Here is a 21,356-nt window from a genome sequence, read left to right on the forward strand (position 1 = left end):
TCAACCATTATTACTATTCCTGGAATAATCACTACTCTTCGAATAATATATTAATGATCAGTTTCTTCTTTATTTTTTTAGCTTTTTTCTTATATGTTTTTCAGATTGTTTCCGAAATCCAAATAGCGAATACCAATATAAAATGTTAAGAAGCGTACGATTGTTCGTTAATGTTTACATATATATAATATTTTTTTTAATTCCTTATTATTTACCGTATAAGAAACTCCCAATAAAATTGCTATTGCACCAAATATCGATAAAACTATAAATAATATGTTTCCTATCGACGAACTTGATAATGTAACTTCAGAAATTTGTGCATAAATTTTTGGTGTTATCTCTGGAATAGATGGAATATTGCTACGTTTATTTTTTAAATTATCATAATCGGTTAATAAAATAGACAATATTTGACTATATGCGGTACCTTCAGTATTATAGCCAGTGTTGAGCTCTGTATATTTGTTAACAAACATAGAGCATTATTTAACAGTTTGTTGCCATTTGTATTTGTTGAATAATTATCATAAATATTACATAATAGTTTAAATGCATCATAAAATTTAGACATATCTTCAATATTAATATTCAAAAAATCACTTTTTTATTTAAGACTTCCTTAAGATTTGTATATTTATTGGAATCATTTATAATTTTTTTATATTTATTACTACCATTTACATGTTTAGTATAAAAATTGTATATTTTAGTGAAAATTCCCTCGGTGATTTGATTTAATTTGTAACTTAACCATGAAATAATATATGGAAAAAATGGATTAGTATTATTACGTTAATTTGTGAAAAAACATTATTTAGGTGTGTATATATGCTTTTTTATGTAATAATATTACTTATTGAATGTATGTATTCCATAAAGAAAATAGACAGCCGATTTCTTAAATTATCAATAGAATAATTTTAAAATCAATAATATTACTGTTTTGTATATGTAATATAGATTCATTTATAATGTATTTAGGTTATTTTGGTCGTGTAGATGTTATTCCATTGTGTTTGATACAAATATATTTTGTAAAATTATCAATAATAAAAATAAGTTATGTAACATAATATACGTTAAAAATGCACAATTATATATTTTATAAATATGCATATAAAATATAAACATATGTATATAATATGAAATTATACGTACATAAATAATAAATATTATGATTATAGAAAATGGATCAATCATATTTCAACTATTAATTACTTTTGGAACATGCTTTCACAAATTATATACAATAATGCAAATAAGTCAAAATATTTTCCATATAAGTAAATATATGAGTCTTCTATTAACAATTTATAATAAACAAATTGTATTTATTTTAACATTTATATAATAACCTATAAACTTGAAGTATTAACACGTAAGTGCATATTCGAGGGCCTCCATCTCATCTGTTTCAAATGGAAAACATAAACCAAGACAAAGTATAGCGTATTGGGGCTTTTTATGATTGTAATTTCTGTAATAATCAGTATAAACATCTTTATTATTTTTATCATTTTTATTAGCTTTATCATCTTTATTATCTTTATTATCTTTATCATCTTTATTATCTTTATCATCAATAGAATCGTTATTATTGTTATTATTTAATTGAATTTTGCTTTTAGTTTCTGTATCATTTTTTTTGTTACTTCTCTTTATTTTTTTGATAGCACGAATGATTCTATTTCTTAATCCAGACCCCTTAGATCGATAATACAATAGAATAAATATAATAATGTATATATGCGGTAATATATATGTCACATGTAAATAATCACTATTATATAATTTTCTAAACATTAGTTTATATTTTGTTTTGACAACTTACTTTCTGTTCAGAGCAATGTATTGATACATCCAAAAGGATATACAAGACGATAAAAACTAAACTAAATATCCTTTTATTCATTTTATTAATAAAAAATGTTTCCTTGAAGCAATACGCTTTAGATAATATATATGTTTTATTATTTTTAAGTTTCCTTTTTATCTATTATTGTTGTAAAACAATAATTCTATTATTTAATATTAAATTATTAGAAATATGTTCTTATACAATTTGTTTAATTTTAATTTATATAAATAATTTATTTCATATTTATAAAAGTATATTATAATAAAGTTATATATTGCTTCTATTTTAAAGTATCCACAAATTTATAAATTTGCAATTATAAATTAACAAAATTTAGTACTTTATTTTTATTTTTAATTTAATATAAATAATATAATTTATTTTAAATGCATAAAAATATATATAACAATTTGTTCTAAATACTAAAAATGTATATGTATTCTGAATATTTTTTGTTTGTTTGAGCCGATATATTAAATATGACAAAATTATTTATAATATTTAAAATATAAATAAATTAATGCACTAATCAATATGTATATATTATCATATAAATATATAATAACTCTTATCACCAGAGATATAAACATGCAATTGATAAAATTTTTATATTTATGTTTGTTTTTCAAATAACCTATTTTCTAAAAGATTGCATTATTTTAATTATAAACAAATAAGTTTATGTAACAAATTCAACTTAAAATATATTTTTTGAATATTTTATATAAATAAGTCTTTAGTATAATTTAAAGTCTCATTTAGTAATATGTTTGATACTTTATAAATTTATATTTTTCTATTATCGCTTGTCTACAAGTAAATTAATATATATTAATTATGGTAATAACATATTAGATACATATATATTGTAAATCAATATATGCAAAAGTATGCAAAACAATTAACAACCGTTGTTGTTTGCATCTAAATGATTTCTTGTTTTTTATACTTCTAAAATGTTTAATATTATTTAATAATATTCTACATTTTATTTATCACTTTTTTGTAAATTTTTTTTTTCATAGATTGGTATATAATAAATTTTATTTATATAACTATGAATATACAACATCAAATATATTATTTCTATTAAAATAATATAAAATATTAATATTTTTAAATTTAATTCAAAAAACAATCAATTATAATATTAAATAGCAAAAAATAATACATATAGAACCAATATATTGAATGAAATACCAATTTATTTTTATTCCAAATAAAAAATGAAGTATACTTAATTCTATTAACTTTTATTTTCATCATATTCATTTAACAGATGCTAAGACATCTTTTATATTTGAACAATACAATATTTTGACTTTTATAAATAATAATTAAAGACAAAAAAATACTATAATTCAATTATAATAGATAATTCCACCATATAGAAAAATTATTTTATGTTTTACTATAAAACATGAAATAGAGTCTTAACCTGGCTCCCATTCACGCAAATTAATATATTAATAGACAAATTTACTATTTATTATTATTTAAATTAAATTATAAATATAAGTTAATTAAATTTATCATATAAATAATCGCCTTTTCTTTTATAAACAAAAAAATCGAAAAACAAAATAAATTAAGTATATAGGATCAGACTGCATAAGTTTGTATATATTTAATAATCACATTTTCTCATTGATGCAATTTACGACTTTTTCATCGTTCTTCCTTACTTCCCATTCTTCTCTTCCAGTTTTTTATATCATGCATCATAATTATTTAAATCAGCGTTCTCTTCTAGAACCAAGTCGATTCCAATGTTTGATCAATTTCCACATAAACCATTAATCACAACTTAACAATAAAATACACAAAATACATAGTTCAAAATATTTACCATTAAGTTATATTAATACAAAATGAATTCTTATAATTTTTCAAAATATATTTCTTTATTGTTCCTTTTGATAGTAATATTCATTCTCATTTTTTCTTACATATTTAGAATTAATGTAAATCTTAAAATCTCCAACTTATTCTATGCATATTTCTAATAATTAGTTTCCTATAAATATTTAAAACAATTCATTAAGCTAATAAATATAATAAAATTATTAAAAATTAAATACAATATAATACTTAACCCTAACCCGAATATGGGTTCCATAACTTCACCCTGACCCACAACATAAAAACTATATAAAAATTATGCAAAAACACAATAAATATGCATATATATTTTTACATTTTATTGGTTATATAATTTAAATATTCTTATAACCTTCAAAATTTTTGATCAAAAATTATTTCCAAATAGACAACTTCTTAACATATATTAATCATTATTAATCTTCGAATCATATATTATTGATTCATTTTCTTCTTTATATTTTTTATTTTTTCTCTTATTTGTTGTTTTTTAAATCGTTTCCGAAACCCAAATAACGAATACTAATATAAAATGTTAAGAAGCGTACGATTGTTCGTTAATGTTTACATATATATAATATTTTTTTTAATTCCTTATTATTTACCTTATAAGAAACTCCCAATAAAATTGCTATTGCACCAAATATCGATAAAACTATAAATAATTTGTTTGCTATCGATGAACTTGATGATGTATCGCTACATTTATCTTTTAATTTATTATAATCATTTAATAAAGTAGACAATAGTTGACTGTATGAATCGTTTTTAGTAATATTAGAATCTTTCTTAAGTTCTTCATATTTTTTAATAAATTCATTATCGTCTTTCAAATAATTCTTGCAATTATGATTGTCTTTATCAATTTGAATATATAAGTTGCATAATGATTTAAATGCATTATAAAATTTAGATATAATACTCTTATCCATATTCAAAAAATAATTATTTTTATCTATAAGATTCTTATAATTACTATAATAATTTCCACCATTTATATATACACTAAAAAAAAATTGTAGACTACTGGAGTTACCTGTATTTTTGATTGAGCTTAACATATAACTTAACCATATCATAATATATTCAACAATATTGATGTTACTATTTCCATTACTCTTAAACGAAGAACTTCCCAAGAGAGCATTAAACAAAAACAAACATACAGCATGAATTTTTTCGACATTATTATCACATTTTATATTATTACAATAGGTTTTGGAACGTTCATCGCTTTTAAATTGATAGTCTTCACTACTCAATGTATCGGGAAAATCTTCCCATACATTCTTGAACTGTTTACACTAAGAAAACATTTAAAAACAATTATTAGAAAAGTGTATTATCGAAAAAATTATTAAAATAAAGTTTAATCATATTTATATATAATATAATATCAAAACATATAAAGGAAATTGTTATTATTAAAAAAGCATATACTATTTCGGCATCCATTATAATGGGGTTTTATTTTTGATTTATAAATTGAGTAGAATCATGCTGTTTTTATATATAATATACCAAATATATGACGCAAATACTTTACCCTATATATAGCAAATGTCTGTAGTTAAATATATTATAATTTTTTTTAATAATTAAATTAATATAGAGTAATAAAATAATATTATTATTAAAGAAAAGTTTTATTTCTTTTTATGATAATTAGCTAAATTACCTTTAATAGATAGGTGATTAATAAATTTTTGATTAAATATAGATATGATGCATTTTATACACAAAATGGTATTCTTACTAACATCTAGTATAAATAACTTTATTATAAAAATGTATATATTTTTATAATAAATTAAAAATATATTTCCTTGTACTTATGTTTGACATAAAAACCTATAACATCTCTTTTTTAGTAAAATTTTTTCTAAAACAAAATACTGTATAAGTTAAAAAAATAAAAAATTATATTGTTATTATAATCCTTAAAAATATATAAATAGTCACTTTTTAAATATATTAAATTTGTATATACTTGCTTCTTATAATATATAATATAGTTTTTTCTAAAATTATAACATTTAAAAAATAAGCCCTAATATTTCTTTTTTAATTGCATATAAATAATTTTAATATTATTTTTATTTAATATAGATAACTTCAAAATATATTTTAATGAATCCAATAACTTTATTTTTATTCCTATATACTTCAATTTATAAATGTACCTTATTGGGTAATTTTATAATATATTTTGCACATCTTCTCCACAGGTTAAAACGACAATTAGCATTGACCCCGTATTTATAAGCTTAAATAAGTCTTTGAATGCATATTGTTTTTAAAATAATACTTAGTAAATATCAAATGTTAACACATAAATTAGTATTGATGCACATTTTTAAGTATAATGGAAAATTATATGTATTAGGTTGGTATATTGCACTTTGAGAGGAGAGAGATAAGATATCTTTGCTCTTTTAATATATAAATTTAGATAATATTCGCTAATTGTTCTGTATAGTTAATTTTATCTTATATATTTTATTGTTATAGTTATCAATGTATATACATTCAAGTAACTTATTAAAAATTCTATATTTTATAAATTCTATGGTAAAATAATGATAATATAATACACGTTAATATGGAACAATAAAATGACATTTAACATTAATTGGGTCTTTAACAAATATATAATGTATTGTTATGTCTTTTCGATAAAATTAATATTTAATTATATGAAGTTTCCACAATAAAACAGTATTTCAATATTAATTATTGGTAATTTACTATATTATATGTATAGGTATATAATAATAACGCATCATATCTATAATATAATTTATAATTATTAGAACAAAATATAATATTAAACTTCATTAATATATTTATATCTTATCTTTTAACTATTTTAAAATATAATTTATTTATACCTCAAAATATAAAATTTAAAAATTAATAATGATTAATCTAATATTATACCCTATGATAAATAAATTAAAGCGTATAAATAAACTTCTATTAATACAAATGTAAAATACAAAAAGAAAATAGTAACTACATTTCAAACTTAAAAATATATTGTATATATATTGCGATTTTTGTTGCATTACAACAAATGTTAGATGCATAATAATATTTTATAGATAACGTTGTATTGTCGATTCGCGATCGATATTTGTGAATCTATATTTTATGATTATCTATTATGTATTAGCAGTGTGTTTAATTGATATTAAAAATATAATCATTAATACGAAGGTATATTATAATGTAGACAATTGTTTCAAATGAATCGAATTATAATTATACTCTGATATATAAAATTACTATACTGTTCGGTTATAAAAATGCGATTTGAATCAAAATAAATATGATAAAATAATAAGTTTTGTTAAATAAAATGTTTCATCAACCAAAGAAACATATTATGTTATATATAATTCAACATAGCCCCTAATTAGCAAGTTTTATATAATGAAAATTATGATATAGAATAATATGAATTCATATATAATCAATATAGACATTTTATTTTAATCATATTAAATTGGCATGAACACTCAATTATATATATTATAACTTATGAAAAAATATGATGCAGCCCTTTTCATATTAATGGCAGTACCCCTTTGGGGGTGCATATTTGGACTTTATCTCAATATTAAACATACGGGTATAGTACATATATTAAATTATTGTTCAAATTATATAAAATTAAATGCAATATAATACTTAGCACTAACCCGAATATGGGTTCCGCATGCACAACCCTTACCCATAACACAAAAACTATATGAAAATTATGCAAAAATTGTGACCAAAAATTACTCTCCAATAGACAGTTTCTTAACATATATAAATCATTATTAGTTTCCTTAAATAGTCATTCTCTTTGAATCATATATTAATGATTCATTTTCTTCTTAATATTTTTTATTTTTTCTCTTAAATATTGTTTTTGAGCTCGTTTCCGAAATCCAAATAATGAATACTAATATAAAATGTTAAGAAATATATGTTTTTTTTGTTAACATTTGGATATATATAATGAAAATAATTTTTTAATTCCTTATTATTTACCTTGTAAGAAATTCCTAAAAAAAATGCTATTGCACCAAATATCGATAAAACTGTAAATAATCTATTTCCTATCGACGAACTGGATGTAACTCTAGATGTTTGTGCGTACATGTTTGATGTTATCTCTGGAAGGGATTGAGTATTTTTACATTTATCTTTTATATTATCATAATCAGTTGATAAATCAGACAATATTTGACCATGTAGGGTATCTTCAATATTACTGTCATCTTTGAGCTCTGCATATTCGTTAACAAAACTAGTAGCATTGTCTGACAATATGTTGCTATTTGTATTCGTTTCAAGATTACCATACATACTACATATTAATTTGGATGCATCATAAAATTTAGACAGATCTTTAATATTAATCTTCAACAAATCATTTTTTTTATTTAAGGCATCCTCAAGATCTGTATATGTATAGGCATCACTTATAAATTTTTTATATTTATCACTATTTTTTACATGTTTATTATAAAAATCGTTTATTTGTGTGGTTTTGTGCTCTGAGTTTTGATTTAATTTGTAACTTAACCATAAAATAATATATAGAAAAAATGGTTTAATATCATTTACAATTTTACCCTTTTTTGGGTATTTAGAAAAATATTGTTCAAGTAACCATAAAAATCCAATCGTAATTTTATCGAGATCACTATTACAGTTTTTATCAGGGCAGTATTTTACGAATTTCGAATTACTATAAAAATCGAGTGATGATGTTTGGGTAACGTCATCAGGTAAATATTGCCTCAAAGAACCAATTATTCCACACTAAAAAAACATTTAAAAAAAATTGATAAAAATATGTATTAAGAAAATATTATTAAAATAAAACTTAATGAAGTTTATAGTAAATATAATATCAAAAAGTGTATATACTAAATCATCATTCATTGTGATGGAATATAATTTATAATTTCTAGGTTAAGGGGGTATCATATTATATATATATACTAAAATAGGTAATACAATTATTTAACCCTATATACATCAATTATCTGTAGATAAAAACATTTGTATTATTGTTAATTTCAATTTTAAATTAATATGGAATAATAATATAATATTTTACTAAAAGAATATTATATTATTATTTATCGTAATTAGATAAATTACCTTATTTTGGGGGACGTTTAAACATTTATTATCATATGCATATATAATACAATTTTGCATAAATTGTTATCCTTAATAACATTCATATGAGCATTATTATAAAAATTAAAGTAACATTGTAATGAATTTAGAATATATCTTCTTATACATATGTTTTAATATAGAACATAAACAATGCCCTGAAACTTAAATACTGCACAAATATAAAAAAACAAAAAAGTTATTATTACTATAATCCTTAAAAATATATAAATAGTAATTTTTTAAAATATATTAAATATTTATATACTTGTTTCTTATAATATATAATACATTTTTTCTAAAATGATAATATTTTCAAATTAAGTTATATACTCCACTTTTTATGCAAATTATATAAATTTAATATTACTTTTAATTAATATATATACATTCCAATTATATTTTAACATTTTCAATAACTTTATTTTTAGTCATACGTACTTCAATTTAGAAATATACCTTATTGGGCAATTTTATAATATATTTTGCACATCTTTTCCACGGTTTAAAACGACAATTAGCACTGAAACCGTATTTATAAGCTTAAATAGGTATTTTAATGAATATTATTTTTAAAATAATATTTAGTAAATATTAAATATTAACATATAAATAAGTATTGATACAAAATTTAAAGTATAATATAAAATTATGTGTATTAGGTTAGTATATTCCCTTTGAGAGAAGAGAGATAAGGGAAGTATTATTTTTTAAGACAAATATATAGCTACATAAGATTTACTTATTCTACATAGTTTAATTATCCCTTATATTTTCTAACATTAAAGATTTCAATTTATTTATACATTAAAATTAATCATTAAAAATAACTTAGAATTATTTTCTAGATATATAGTTTACTTTTATATTTTAATAAATAATATTATACTACATATTTTATAATAATTAACTCAGATTCATAATGAAAAACTATATTTTTAAGTAAACTATAGAATTATTAATATTATTTTGCTTAAAATTGTTAATTCTAATAATATCGCATTAAAGCATATTTAAATAAATGTTATAATATTTCATTTGATCTTGCATGTATACAATTTTAGTCTTATTACAAGTTTAATAATATATATAATGAATTTATACCCACGTAGTATATCCATAAACATAACATATTATTCTAATATTACTATTGTTGTTTTGGTTATATCACTGTATAGTACAACGGAATAATTAATGCGCTTAATAAAAATACTTTAAATCAATTAGTAATTTTTTTGTTTCATTGTTTTAAAGTATAACATTTTAGAACATATTATTTCGCAATGATAATATATTTGTGAGTTATATATATATATAATAACCTAATAAAAATATTATTAGTTCAAATTAATTATTACATACCTTTTCTATATACTTTGCATTAATATATAATTGTATGTTTCCCAAATTTAACAAATTTCAGTGCTTATTCTTTGATAAAATATTATATATATATTAGAATACTAACGATATTCAATCTAACATACTATTTATAATTATTAGAATAAACTATAACATTAAACTTTGTTATATACTTATATTTTTTCTAACTATTTTAAATATAATATATTTATACCTCAAAATATAAAATTTATAAATTAATAGTGATTAATCTATTATTATACCTTATGATAAATAAACTAAAGCATATAAAACAACTTCTATTATCACTAATTAATTTTAATAAAAATGTAAAGGAAATTCAAAAAGAAAATAGTAACTACAATTAAAACTTAAAAAGTATTGTATATATAGATCAATTTTGTATGTGTTACTAAAAACATTAGAAGCATAACACTCTTTTATAGACTATGTTGTATTGTTGATTCTCGACCAATATTTATGAATCCATATTATGTGATTACCTATTAGATATTAGTATTATGTTTAAATAATATTAAACATATACATATTAACATGATCGTATATTGTATTGTAGATACTTATTCCTAGTGAATTTAATTATAACCTCATATATAAGACTGCTATATACCTCGATTGGGAAGCGTTCTAATTTAAATTCAAATAATTGTGATCCAAATTATAACTTTACTAAATAATATGTTTCGTCAAATAAAGAAACATATTGTATTATTCATCATTCAATATAGGTATGGGTTAGCAAGTTTTATATAATAGACAATTGTGATATACTAAATATATATAGTAACATATGCAATATAGATATTTGATTTTAATCATATTAAATCTGCATGAATACTCAATTATATATATTATAACTTATAAAATATGTCATATAACCCCTTTTTGGTTGCATATTTGGACGTTTGAACTTCATCTCATGATTAAACATACAGATATAGTACATATATTTAATTAGTGTTCAAATTACAAAAAAATTAATGCAAATAAAACCCTAACCCAAAACATCGATTCATAGAACAAAACTATAACCCGTAGTACAGGTCACTGACCAGAAACCCTATTAAATTGTACGATAAGACATAATCACTAAATTAAATTGGTACTGTTATATGTTTTATTGTTTATTAAGTAAGAATAAACAAAAAATATATATATATATATATATATATATAATTTTAATTAGTTAAAAAAGTATATAGCTTGAACCATTTGAAACCATTTAATCGTTTTCTTATTACTATTATTATTTATAAAAAAAATATATTCTATATAATAGCTTCGATTTTTTAATAGTTATTTTTAGGGATACATTACTTCATATGGTCTAATATACCATCATCTTCTCATAGTTTCACTTTCTTTTCTTAAAAATCTGGTCACTTTATCAACGAAAGTACCATCGGATTCTGAGATAAAGGGCTCATCTAATTCAGCTTGGCGTCCTTTGTAAATTTCTGTTAATAATGGATCGTATTCATCTATAAATTCGAGATCTGGAAAATCATGCTATACTCTCCTTACGTTTAACTGGCTCATCTCCCGTCTTATGGCTTTTGTTTGTTTTTTTTTCTAAAAAATGGAAACTAAAAAAATAAGAAAATTAAAAATATATCAAATGATTTTATCTTAATTTATTATTATATGTGTACACAAAATTAATTAAAGCAATTAGTATAGGCATATTTATATACGATATGATGTATTTTTGTGTTTTTTTTCTTATATTACGAGGTCTGAACCCTGAATCATAGGATACTAAACCCTACACTCTCATAAATTTGTTAATATTTAATTGATTTAATAATATTATTTTTATATTATAAAAACATATAAAATTGTATAATTGTTCGCCCCCGGAAATATGCTTTTTTTAAAATTATATTTATAAATTTATTAATATTTAATTGATTTAATAATGTTATTTTTATATTATAAAAACATATAAAATTTTGTAATTGTTCGTCCCTGTAAATTCGTTTTTTTTTTATATTTATAAATTTGTTAATATTTATGCATTTTTCATACCCTTAACCCCCTACACCCTTATAAATTTGTTAATATTTAATTGATTTAATAATGTTATTTTTATATTATAAAAACATATAAACTTTTGTAATTGTTCGTCCCTGTAAATTCATTTTTTTTTATATTTATAAATTTGTTAATATTTATGCATTTTCCTATCCTTAATAAAGTATATTATTTTTATGTTTTTGCTTATATTTGATGTAAAAATTCAAACTCCGTTCCCCTCAAGCCTATATACATATATACCAAACAATAACATATTTTAATACCATTATTTAGTTATGACGGCATTAAATGAACTAATACCATTTCATGATTTTATAACTGAGGTAGAAACATCTCCTGTATTTAATAGCGGCCTTCGGAGTTGCGAATTACTATTAGATGATAATGATGGAGCTTTAGGCATACATCAAATTTTCGAAATAAATATAAAAGATGATGATAATGAAGATATAACAATTGAAATAGATGAAGAACCTGATCAAAGTGGCGCACAACCAAACGACGACGAAAGTGTTTCAAACGACATTCCCGATCCAAATATCAATCAAGAAATAATAAATTATGTTTATGAAAATTTGCTAGAAAAAGGAAAAAACAATGAAAACTCATCGAATAATTTGGACCCAAATGACAAAGTTGTAAAAAAATTAAGGGCAACTTCAAAAAACGAAGAATTAGATGATAATGATGAAAAAAATGCTTCTCCTACCACATCAATGGAAGAAATTCAAGAAAGAAATTGTACTATAATAAAAAAAGACGAAAACAAACTTTCATTACAAAGCCCCGTTTTAGTTGAAGGGAAATGCTTCATATCAAATGATAGCATTTATTTTGTTTCAGCGTTCAGTCAAATATTAAAAAATTCATCGGTTGTTAGAGTAAAATGTGAATCAATCCTATCAACTATAAAAGCACACAAATTTAATATAATTCCTAAATCCCTTAAAATAAAACCAGATGAAACACAATCATTTTCGTTTACAATATTATTAGATAAAGACAATACATATGATTCGATATCCAACATGATACAATATCCAATAAATTCAAAACAAAAACTAGAAATAAATCCTATATCACACAATAAAAAACAAACCAAAAACCAAAATAACCATCTAGATTTAGATCACATAAAACCTTCTCCCCTATTCTCGGAAAATCTTTTAATTACAAAGGATATTGATAATATGATATCTATGAATTTATATCCCGACGAAATTGAATTATTAGAAAAAAAAGAATTTTATACTGATTTAAAATATGTAACTAGTCTATATATAAATAAAGATTTTAAAGATCTCTATTATAACGTATTTTCGAAAAATCATCCAAAAAATCCATTATATGAACTTTCTCGCCAAATGGATTCACAAGGTATTAATTATGACCAACTTAATCAATTACCTGATACTATACAAACTCCATCTGGATATTCATTTAATCTTAAATATAGTGCATCATTGGAAAAAGTTAAACAACAGATGTATGCATCATTTATGTTACCTTCAAGAGCAGATATTAATGAAACTATTAAATTATTTTTTTTTCATGATTGTATAATTTTACAAACACAAGTTAACTTTGTAACTAAAATTCCATTTCTTAGCTCTTTTCGCTTCGTCATAACAGCTATTATACACGATCTTCCTAGTGAAAATTCTAGCGGAAAAAAGAATACACAGATAGACATCTTGTATGCCGCACATTTTTTTAAACACACATATTTCGAAAACAAGATAGTACCTGTCCTTTTGCCATTATTAGAATCGATTTGTTTAAAGTTTAAGGTACACATAAATGAATGTATACGGGACATATATAAGGACAAAGCCTTCCGTGAAACACCCACCCAAATTACTAATATAAACAATATTTTTAGAACATCCACTACTACCGATAACAGTATTACCGATAACAATACTACCAATAACAGTACTACCGATAACAGTAGTTGTATTACGAATAATCAAAAATACAAACACCTTGATGCTAAAAATAAGACACTAGCTGGATTCAAAAATAAAATAACAAATCCCCAAAATAATAAAATAGCCATAAAAACGAAACACTTTGAAAATATCCTAGCCAATTACATAAACGAAGAAATCCATATCAATCCCACACTGACGACTTCCGACAAAAGTAACTGAAATATTACCCTTATTAATAGTATATCGAACTACATCATATTTTCCCACTTATATAAACATTATTTCTTTATTTTCACCCTTATATAAACATCATTTCTTTATTCCTCCACATTACAGCCCCCAAATTTCTCCTCAACTCCATAGCAATATTGATGTACATTTATATGAACTTTATTCAAAATCTAAGAAATTAATTATAAACAGAGAAGACGATGTGTGCAATTTTCCAACATTTATTCATTTGTTCGATTATTTGATGATACTCTAACATATTTACTTTCCTATTTCATTTTAATAATCCTAATTTTTTGCTTGTTTACTCCCCCAATATTAATTAATATCCTTATTCAAATAATATACACTATATGTCCCAAAAAATACATTCCAATTCCAATTTCTTTCATGATTTAAAATTCATCATTTTTTTTAATTTGATTTTAATATATTTGATTTTAATTTATTTGGTTTTAATAAATTTGATTTTAATTTATTTGGTTTTAATAAATTTGATTTTAATTTATTTGATTTTAATTTATTTGGTTTTAATAAATTTGATTTTAATTTATTTGATTTTAATATATTTGATTTTAATATATTTGATTTTAATATATTTGATTCTAATATATTTGATTCTAATATATTTGATTTTAATTTATTTGATTTTATAATATTTATTAATCTATATATAATTTATTGACCACTATTATAATAAAAATAAAACGTCAATAACCAGTACATACATTTTTATAACATTATTATACACACCACTATTTTAAATCAAAAATAGAAAAGTGCATATCTACAAAATGATAAAAATTTATTTTCATAACAAATCCAAAATAAGAGATATTTCATTATATATTTTCCATCTAATATTCCAATTCCTTTAACAATTATATAATCATAATATTAATAATAAATAATTCAATTTATTTCTCTCTTATAATTATTTAACAAAACCTTATATTTTATCTTTTTTATCAACTTACATATATTTTTATACCCTGATCTTTAATACTTTTATTTACAATAGTAATCTCACACATGAAATATATTATTTCTGTTCAAATCATATAAAATATGTATATCCCACAAATAAATCACCACACTATAACAGTAAATACAACAAATAATTTAAATATAAAATCCCATCATATACCAAATATATTTGATTAATTCCCTCCGTTTTTAATCAAACTATACAGAAATTCTAATTATAATATTCTTTATAGATATTACACCACTATATTTATAATAATGAACGAACTACATCTGACTTATTATTTAAAATATATATACTCTTTTAAATTTGGACTCATAAACCTGCAATATTAAATCTGGACCGTGGAACAATAAACCTGATATATTTCCACATCACAGCTTCGCGAAAAAAAATATATTAAATTTTTATTTAATTTTATATATGTTTTTATATTTTGTTTTGTTTTATATTTATATATTTTTTTAATTTTATTATAATTTGTATCAATTTGCAAGAAATAATGTATATCATTACTATCACCGGCAATATATAATTTTGACCGTTTAACGAATAATATTAGAAAAATTCTATTAAAATTTCAATTAAAGTAAAAAATAAAATTACAGAAAACATAATTCACACAATGTAAAATTTATCATACTATTATGATGAAATGTAATATTATTGCTGTAGCTATAATATTTCCAACCATATATAAATAATACATTTTCACCATAAATTAAACTCTTTATTACATAAAAAAACATTCATACTCAAATAAAGAAGAAAAATTACAAAACTACTATTTATTTTTGATTGTGTTTCTCTCTTTATATTTTAAATTATCGATTTTCATTAAGTACCATATCCACGCATACATTTTTTTTCAGATCCATATAAATGCTTACACAATCCTATATATATAGATATTTTATAAAAATATGCTTTAATTTTAGCTAACTATAAAAAAAAAAAAATTGTATTTCCATAACGCGTAACATAAAATATTATATATAATTAATTTAAGCTACTTTTTTAAATATTATAATATTAGAAAAATTAAAATCATAATATTTTTGTTGCTCTATAATTTGTGTTGTACGTTATCTTTCTCCCCTTGTAACGAGTTCATTTAGATAAAAAATAAGTCAAATTTATAAACATGATAAAACATTAAAAATTTGTATCCCCATAACTCGTAACATATAAAATATTATAATATTAGGAAAATTAAAATCATAATATTTTTGGTGCTCTATAATTTCTGTATGCTATTTTTCTTCCTTTGCAACGCATTCATTTAAACAAAGAATAAGTTAAATTTATAAACCTGATGAAACATAAACATTAAAAATTTGAGATAAAAAAATTTCCATTTAAATAATTATATAAATTTATTTTTTTATTTTTGAATAATTAATTTTTTATAAATTCCTGCATATTCGTTTGTTTCTATATTAAATCTACTTATATAACCGTTTTTACACTTTTTAAATTCATATTTTATTTGTAAAATACAAAAATGAATAAAGGATATATTAAGATTGCTTTGACAATTTTAAGTTTCGTAGTATATATGCAAAATGTAGCATTTGCGGCCGAATATGCTGCAGATGTTGCTAGTGAGGCCAACCCCGTCCGCCAAAAAACAATGTATGAAAATATCGAAAAATATATACATATAATATAAATATCCATATTCCTCAAACCCATCCTTTCATAATCATTAAATATTCTAAATCCCATTTATAAATTCATTTCTTTTTTTTTTACCCATTAAAAATAATCTCACTTTCACCAATAATATTTCGAATTCAAGATTTGAGAAATACAGAGACTTGGTATGTTATGACATTTATGAAATTTCAACAGCAATAAATCATGCAATACAAGCTTCAGAACTTTTAACAAAACTTTCTGAGGCTAGTATAGACGATTATTCGGTCTATTCTACAGAAAATGAAAACAAAACTATATATTTTAAGAAAATTGGAAATGTTGATATTGGAAGATTTCATCTTACGATCCCATCTGCCTATAAGGTATCACATGCCAAACAATATTTAACATATAAAAATAACTTCAAATTAAATAATCATTATTATATATACCCATATTTTTATTTTTCGTTAGTATTCTGACGTAATAAAGAAACTCTGGGATTTCAGTGATAACAAACAACCCGATGACAAGTTTATTAATGGTACATAAAAAATAATCAATAAATTTAATATCTACTTGTCACTATTTACGCATCTTTAATTTTACTATTCTTTGTCTATTATTTTCATTTATATCTCCAAAATAATCATTTTTTTAGGAAATCTTATTCGTGTATACTCCAAATATTTAATCATGTTTGAAAAACTTAGCATAGACCCTAAGTATGCACCCCTCATAAAAAAATATGTTTTAGCCGCAAAAGTTAAAGTAAGGACAATTTTTCCATCATTCCTCTAATAACTATATTATTATACATTAATTTACACAATACATATATGTTTTTTATTCATTAATTCTGTAGCAATCAAATGACACAACTGTAATTCTTTGCCCTTCAAGACCTCTAAATTATTTCGGTCAAATTGATAGTGGACCTAATATGAAAGAAATATTAGAAAATACACAATCAATCGAAACTGACATTGATCCTGAGGAAGCATTAACCAAATTGGGTACTAACATTGCCGGATTTGTAGTTAAAAAACGCGCCGATAAAGTTCAAGTTAATTATATCAACGTTGTAAGCAATCTCAAAAAATAATCATTTTTTCTCATTTTAAAATTTATATAAAATCTACATTCTCTATAACTCATATATTTTATGATATTCACACACAAAATATTAACATATTTTATATATTTATCCATTTTTTTCGTAGATTTATGATGCTGGTAATTCTACCGACTATGACAACGATAAAAAAGAAAGATATAGTACATATATAAATATCCTAAGGTTAGCACAACGTACTTGATCTAGTAAACAACAATATCCCCCAAATCAAATTCTGTCAACACTTTAATATTGTGATACATAAATTAATAAAATTAATTTATAATTATGCGTAATGCTTATTTAAATTACCATCACAATATTTTTTTCATTTTAAAAATGCTTATTTAGTATTTAATTTATCATTCCTTTTGTATTAAAATATATTCAATTTATTTAATTTTGTGACTAAATCAAATAGTCAATGTTATAATTCAATTACATTTTCTTTATTATCCCCCTTTATATTAATTTGATCACTTTTTTTACCGCTAAAAATTTATCTTCCGTATTTTTATTATTATCATAAAACTTAAAACTTATTAGTAATTAATTCTCTATCAATATACAAATATCATAAAATATATCGATCACCATCCTCAAATTAATATACTTATCATTTTTATATTTATTATTTATATTTTTTCCTTAAATTTTCTCTTTCAAACCGTTTACACAATCCAAATAATCAATACTAATATAAATATATTCAAAAAAATATAATTTCAATGTTATCCACTCAAATATAAAATACTATATGTATAAATACAACTTAAATATATATCCATATTTATTGATTGTCTATTAAATAATATACAATTTATTTAATTAATATTAAAAATACACTTCTCGTATATTTTAAATTATAATGTAAACAATTTATTAAAACACATTTTATTATATTTTTATACCTTCATATATAACGTATGTTACTATTTCAGGTAGGAATCATATATTAAATTCAAATAACTCTTCCATCAAATAATGAGTTTTAATAAATGCAGTTACCCATCAAATAAACCAAATTTCTGTATATTGTACTACGTATACCTCAATATAATCTTAAACTCCGATTGATATTTCTTATATAATAGGAAATTATGGTACAGTATAATAAGAGCTATTAAATACATTTACCATGAAATTAACAATAAAATACAAAAAGTACATAGTTCAACACGTTTAACATTAAGTTGTATTAACACGAAATTAAGTTTTTATAATTTATCAAAATATATTTCTTTATTGCTCCTTTTCATGCTCATTTTTTCTTACATATTTAGATTTAATATAAATATTAAAAAGTCCAACTTATCCTTTACATATTTTAATAATTTATTTCCTATATATATTTAAAACAATTCTTTAAACTAATAAATGTTATCAAATTATTAAAAATTATTCAAAATTAAATGTAATATAGCACTTAACCCTAATAAACCCCGGGTTCCACAAACAAAACCCTGACCCACAACATAAAGCTGTTTAAGCATTATGCCAAAACATACAAAAATACAATAAATATACATATATAACATTATATGTTATTAATTATATTATTTAATTATTCTTATAGACACAATAATTATGGTGAAAAATTATTTATTTTCAAATAAACAATTTCTTAACATATATCAATTATTATTACTATTCCTGAGATGGTCATTACTCTTCGAATCTTATATTAATTATCCATTTTTTTTCTTTATTTTTTTAGCTTTTTTCTTAAATGTTGTTTTTGAGCTCTTTTCCGAAATCCAAATAACGAATACTAATATAAAATGTTAAGAACCGTATTATTTTTTTGTTAACGTTCACATATATATAATTAAAATAATATTTAAATGTAATATTTTTTAATTCCTTATTAGTTACCTTATAAGAAAATCCCCAAAAAATTGGTATTGCAGCAAATATCGATAAAGCTATAATTAATTTGTTTGCTATCGACGAACTTGATGATGCAACTTCGGAAATTTGTTCAATCATTTTTTCAGAACTTTTTACAATATTTTTTTTCTTTTCTATCGTTGGAAGGGATAAAGATTTGCAATATTGATCATTATTATATTTCTTTTTAAAATTATCATAATCATTTGACAAAATAGACAATATTTGGCTATGTGAACTTCCATCAGTATTATTAGAATCATCATTAAGTTTTTTATATTTTTCAGCAAATTCATTAGCATCTTGCGAAATTTGGTTGCAATCTGGACTGCTTGCATCATATTCAATATACATGTTACATAATGATTTAAATGCATCATAAAAGTTAGAAATAATGTTCATATCCATATTCATGAAATATTCGTTTTCTTTTATGATCTCCTTAAAATTATTATATCCCAGTTTATTTTTTAATGAATTACTACAATCTATATTACCTTTTTTACAATTAGTATAATGACTGTTATCCTTTATATTCGCTTCATAAAAATCTTTTAGGTAGTTAATGTTTTTATCTTTTTTTAGGTTTAACATATAAATTAACCATATCATAATGTACATAATAAACGCTTTAGCCTGATCTTTACTTAAATCACTAATCCTATTAACAATATTTTGCTCTAACAACCATAGACATCCAGCATTTATTTTATAGGCCTCAGTTTCACATTTATTTTTTGAACCTACAATAGGACAATACTTCTCAATCTTCCCATTATCATGAAAATCATAATCTGAAATTTTTCCTAATTCATCGGGAAAATAGTTTCTCAAATGACGAAACCTGCCACACTAAGAAAACATTTAAAAAAGTATAATAACAATATATGTTAATGAAACTATTATAAAATAAAGTTTAATGATATTTATATATAATACAATATCAAAAAATATAAAGGAAAAGCAAATTTTCTTAAAAAAATTATATACTAGCTTATAATCCATTGTAATTTTATTTTGTTTATAATATGTAAATTATGTGACATCATATTGATTTATATATTTTACGGTTAATAAATGACAAAATAATGAACTCTAATATAAAATTGTTTGTGGTTAAACATGTTATTATCATTTTTAATATCAACTTAAAGATAATATGAAGAATATATACTTTTATGGTAGTTAGATAAATTCCCTTATTTTAAG

At 21.4% G+C, this 21,356-nt stretch overlaps 7 protein-coding genes across 7 annotated transcripts; 2 read left to right on the plus strand and 5 right to left on the minus strand.

The window, feature by feature from the left end:
* Positions 1-167: 167 nt before the first annotated feature.
* PY17X_0801200 (uncharacterized protein) lies at positions 168-479 on the minus strand (the record flags this gene model as incomplete). The annotated part of the gene is made up of 1 exon (XM_724605.2): positions 168-479. One exon carries the CDS (start codon positions 477-479, stop codon positions 168-170), a length of 312 nt encoding a protein of 103 aa, XP_729698.2.
* An 895-nt stretch (positions 480-1,374) lies between these two features.
* Positions 1,375-1,915, minus strand: PY17X_0801300 (fam-c protein; the record flags this gene model as incomplete). Its single annotated transcript, XM_724604.1, has 2 exons — positions 1,375-1,707; positions 1,835-1,915. 2 exons carry the CDS (start codon positions 1,913-1,915, stop codon positions 1,375-1,377), a joined length of 414 nt encoding a protein of 137 aa, XP_729697.1.
* A 2,262-nt stretch (positions 1,916-4,177) lies between these two features.
* PY17X_0801400 (PIR protein) lies at positions 4,178-5,197 on the minus strand (the record flags this gene model as incomplete). Its single annotated transcript, XM_022955623.1, has 3 exons — positions 4,178-4,264; positions 4,348-5,046; positions 5,183-5,197. 3 exons carry the CDS (start codon positions 5,195-5,197, stop codon positions 4,178-4,180), a joined length of 801 nt encoding a protein of 266 aa, XP_022811878.1.
* A 2,410-nt stretch (positions 5,198-7,607) lies between these two features.
* PY17X_0801500 (PIR protein) lies at positions 7,608-8,683 on the minus strand (the record flags this gene model as incomplete). Its single annotated transcript, XM_022955624.1, has 3 exons — positions 7,608-7,694; positions 7,784-8,560; positions 8,669-8,683. 3 exons carry the CDS (start codon positions 8,681-8,683, stop codon positions 7,608-7,610), a joined length of 879 nt encoding a protein of 292 aa, XP_022811879.1.
* A 3,938-nt stretch (positions 8,684-12,621) lies between these two features.
* PY17X_0801600 (conserved Plasmodium protein, unknown function) lies at positions 12,622-14,499 on the plus strand (the record flags this gene model as incomplete). The annotated part of the gene is made up of 1 exon (XM_722632.2): positions 12,622-14,499. One exon carries the CDS (start codon positions 12,622-12,624, stop codon positions 14,497-14,499), a length of 1,878 nt encoding a protein of 625 aa, XP_727725.2.
* A 2,504-nt stretch (positions 14,500-17,003) lies between these two features.
* Positions 17,004-18,459, plus strand: PY17X_0801700 (uncharacterized protein; the record flags this gene model as incomplete). The annotated part of the gene is made up of 6 exons (XM_722307.1): positions 17,004-17,134; positions 17,301-17,523; positions 17,615-17,684; positions 17,802-17,911; positions 18,006-18,224; positions 18,364-18,459. The coding sequence occupies 6 exons, from the start codon at positions 17,004-17,006 to the stop codon at positions 18,457-18,459; spliced, it is 849 nt and encodes a 282-aa protein (XP_727400.1).
* A 1,503-nt stretch (positions 18,460-19,962) lies between these two features.
* On the minus strand, positions 19,963-21,152 carry PY17X_0801800 (PIR protein; the record flags this gene model as incomplete). Its single annotated transcript, XM_022955626.1, has 3 exons — positions 19,963-20,028; positions 20,133-20,999; positions 21,138-21,152. 3 exons carry the CDS (start codon positions 21,150-21,152, stop codon positions 19,963-19,965), a joined length of 948 nt encoding a protein of 315 aa, XP_022811880.1.
* Positions 21,153-21,356: the final 204 nt, after the last annotated feature.

The sequence above is a fragment of the Plasmodium yoelii genome (genome assembly GCF_900002385.2).
Source record: "Plasmodium yoelii strain 17X genome assembly, chromosome: 8".
NCBI lineage: Eukaryota > Apicomplexa > Aconoidasida > Haemosporida > Plasmodiidae > Plasmodium > Plasmodium yoelii.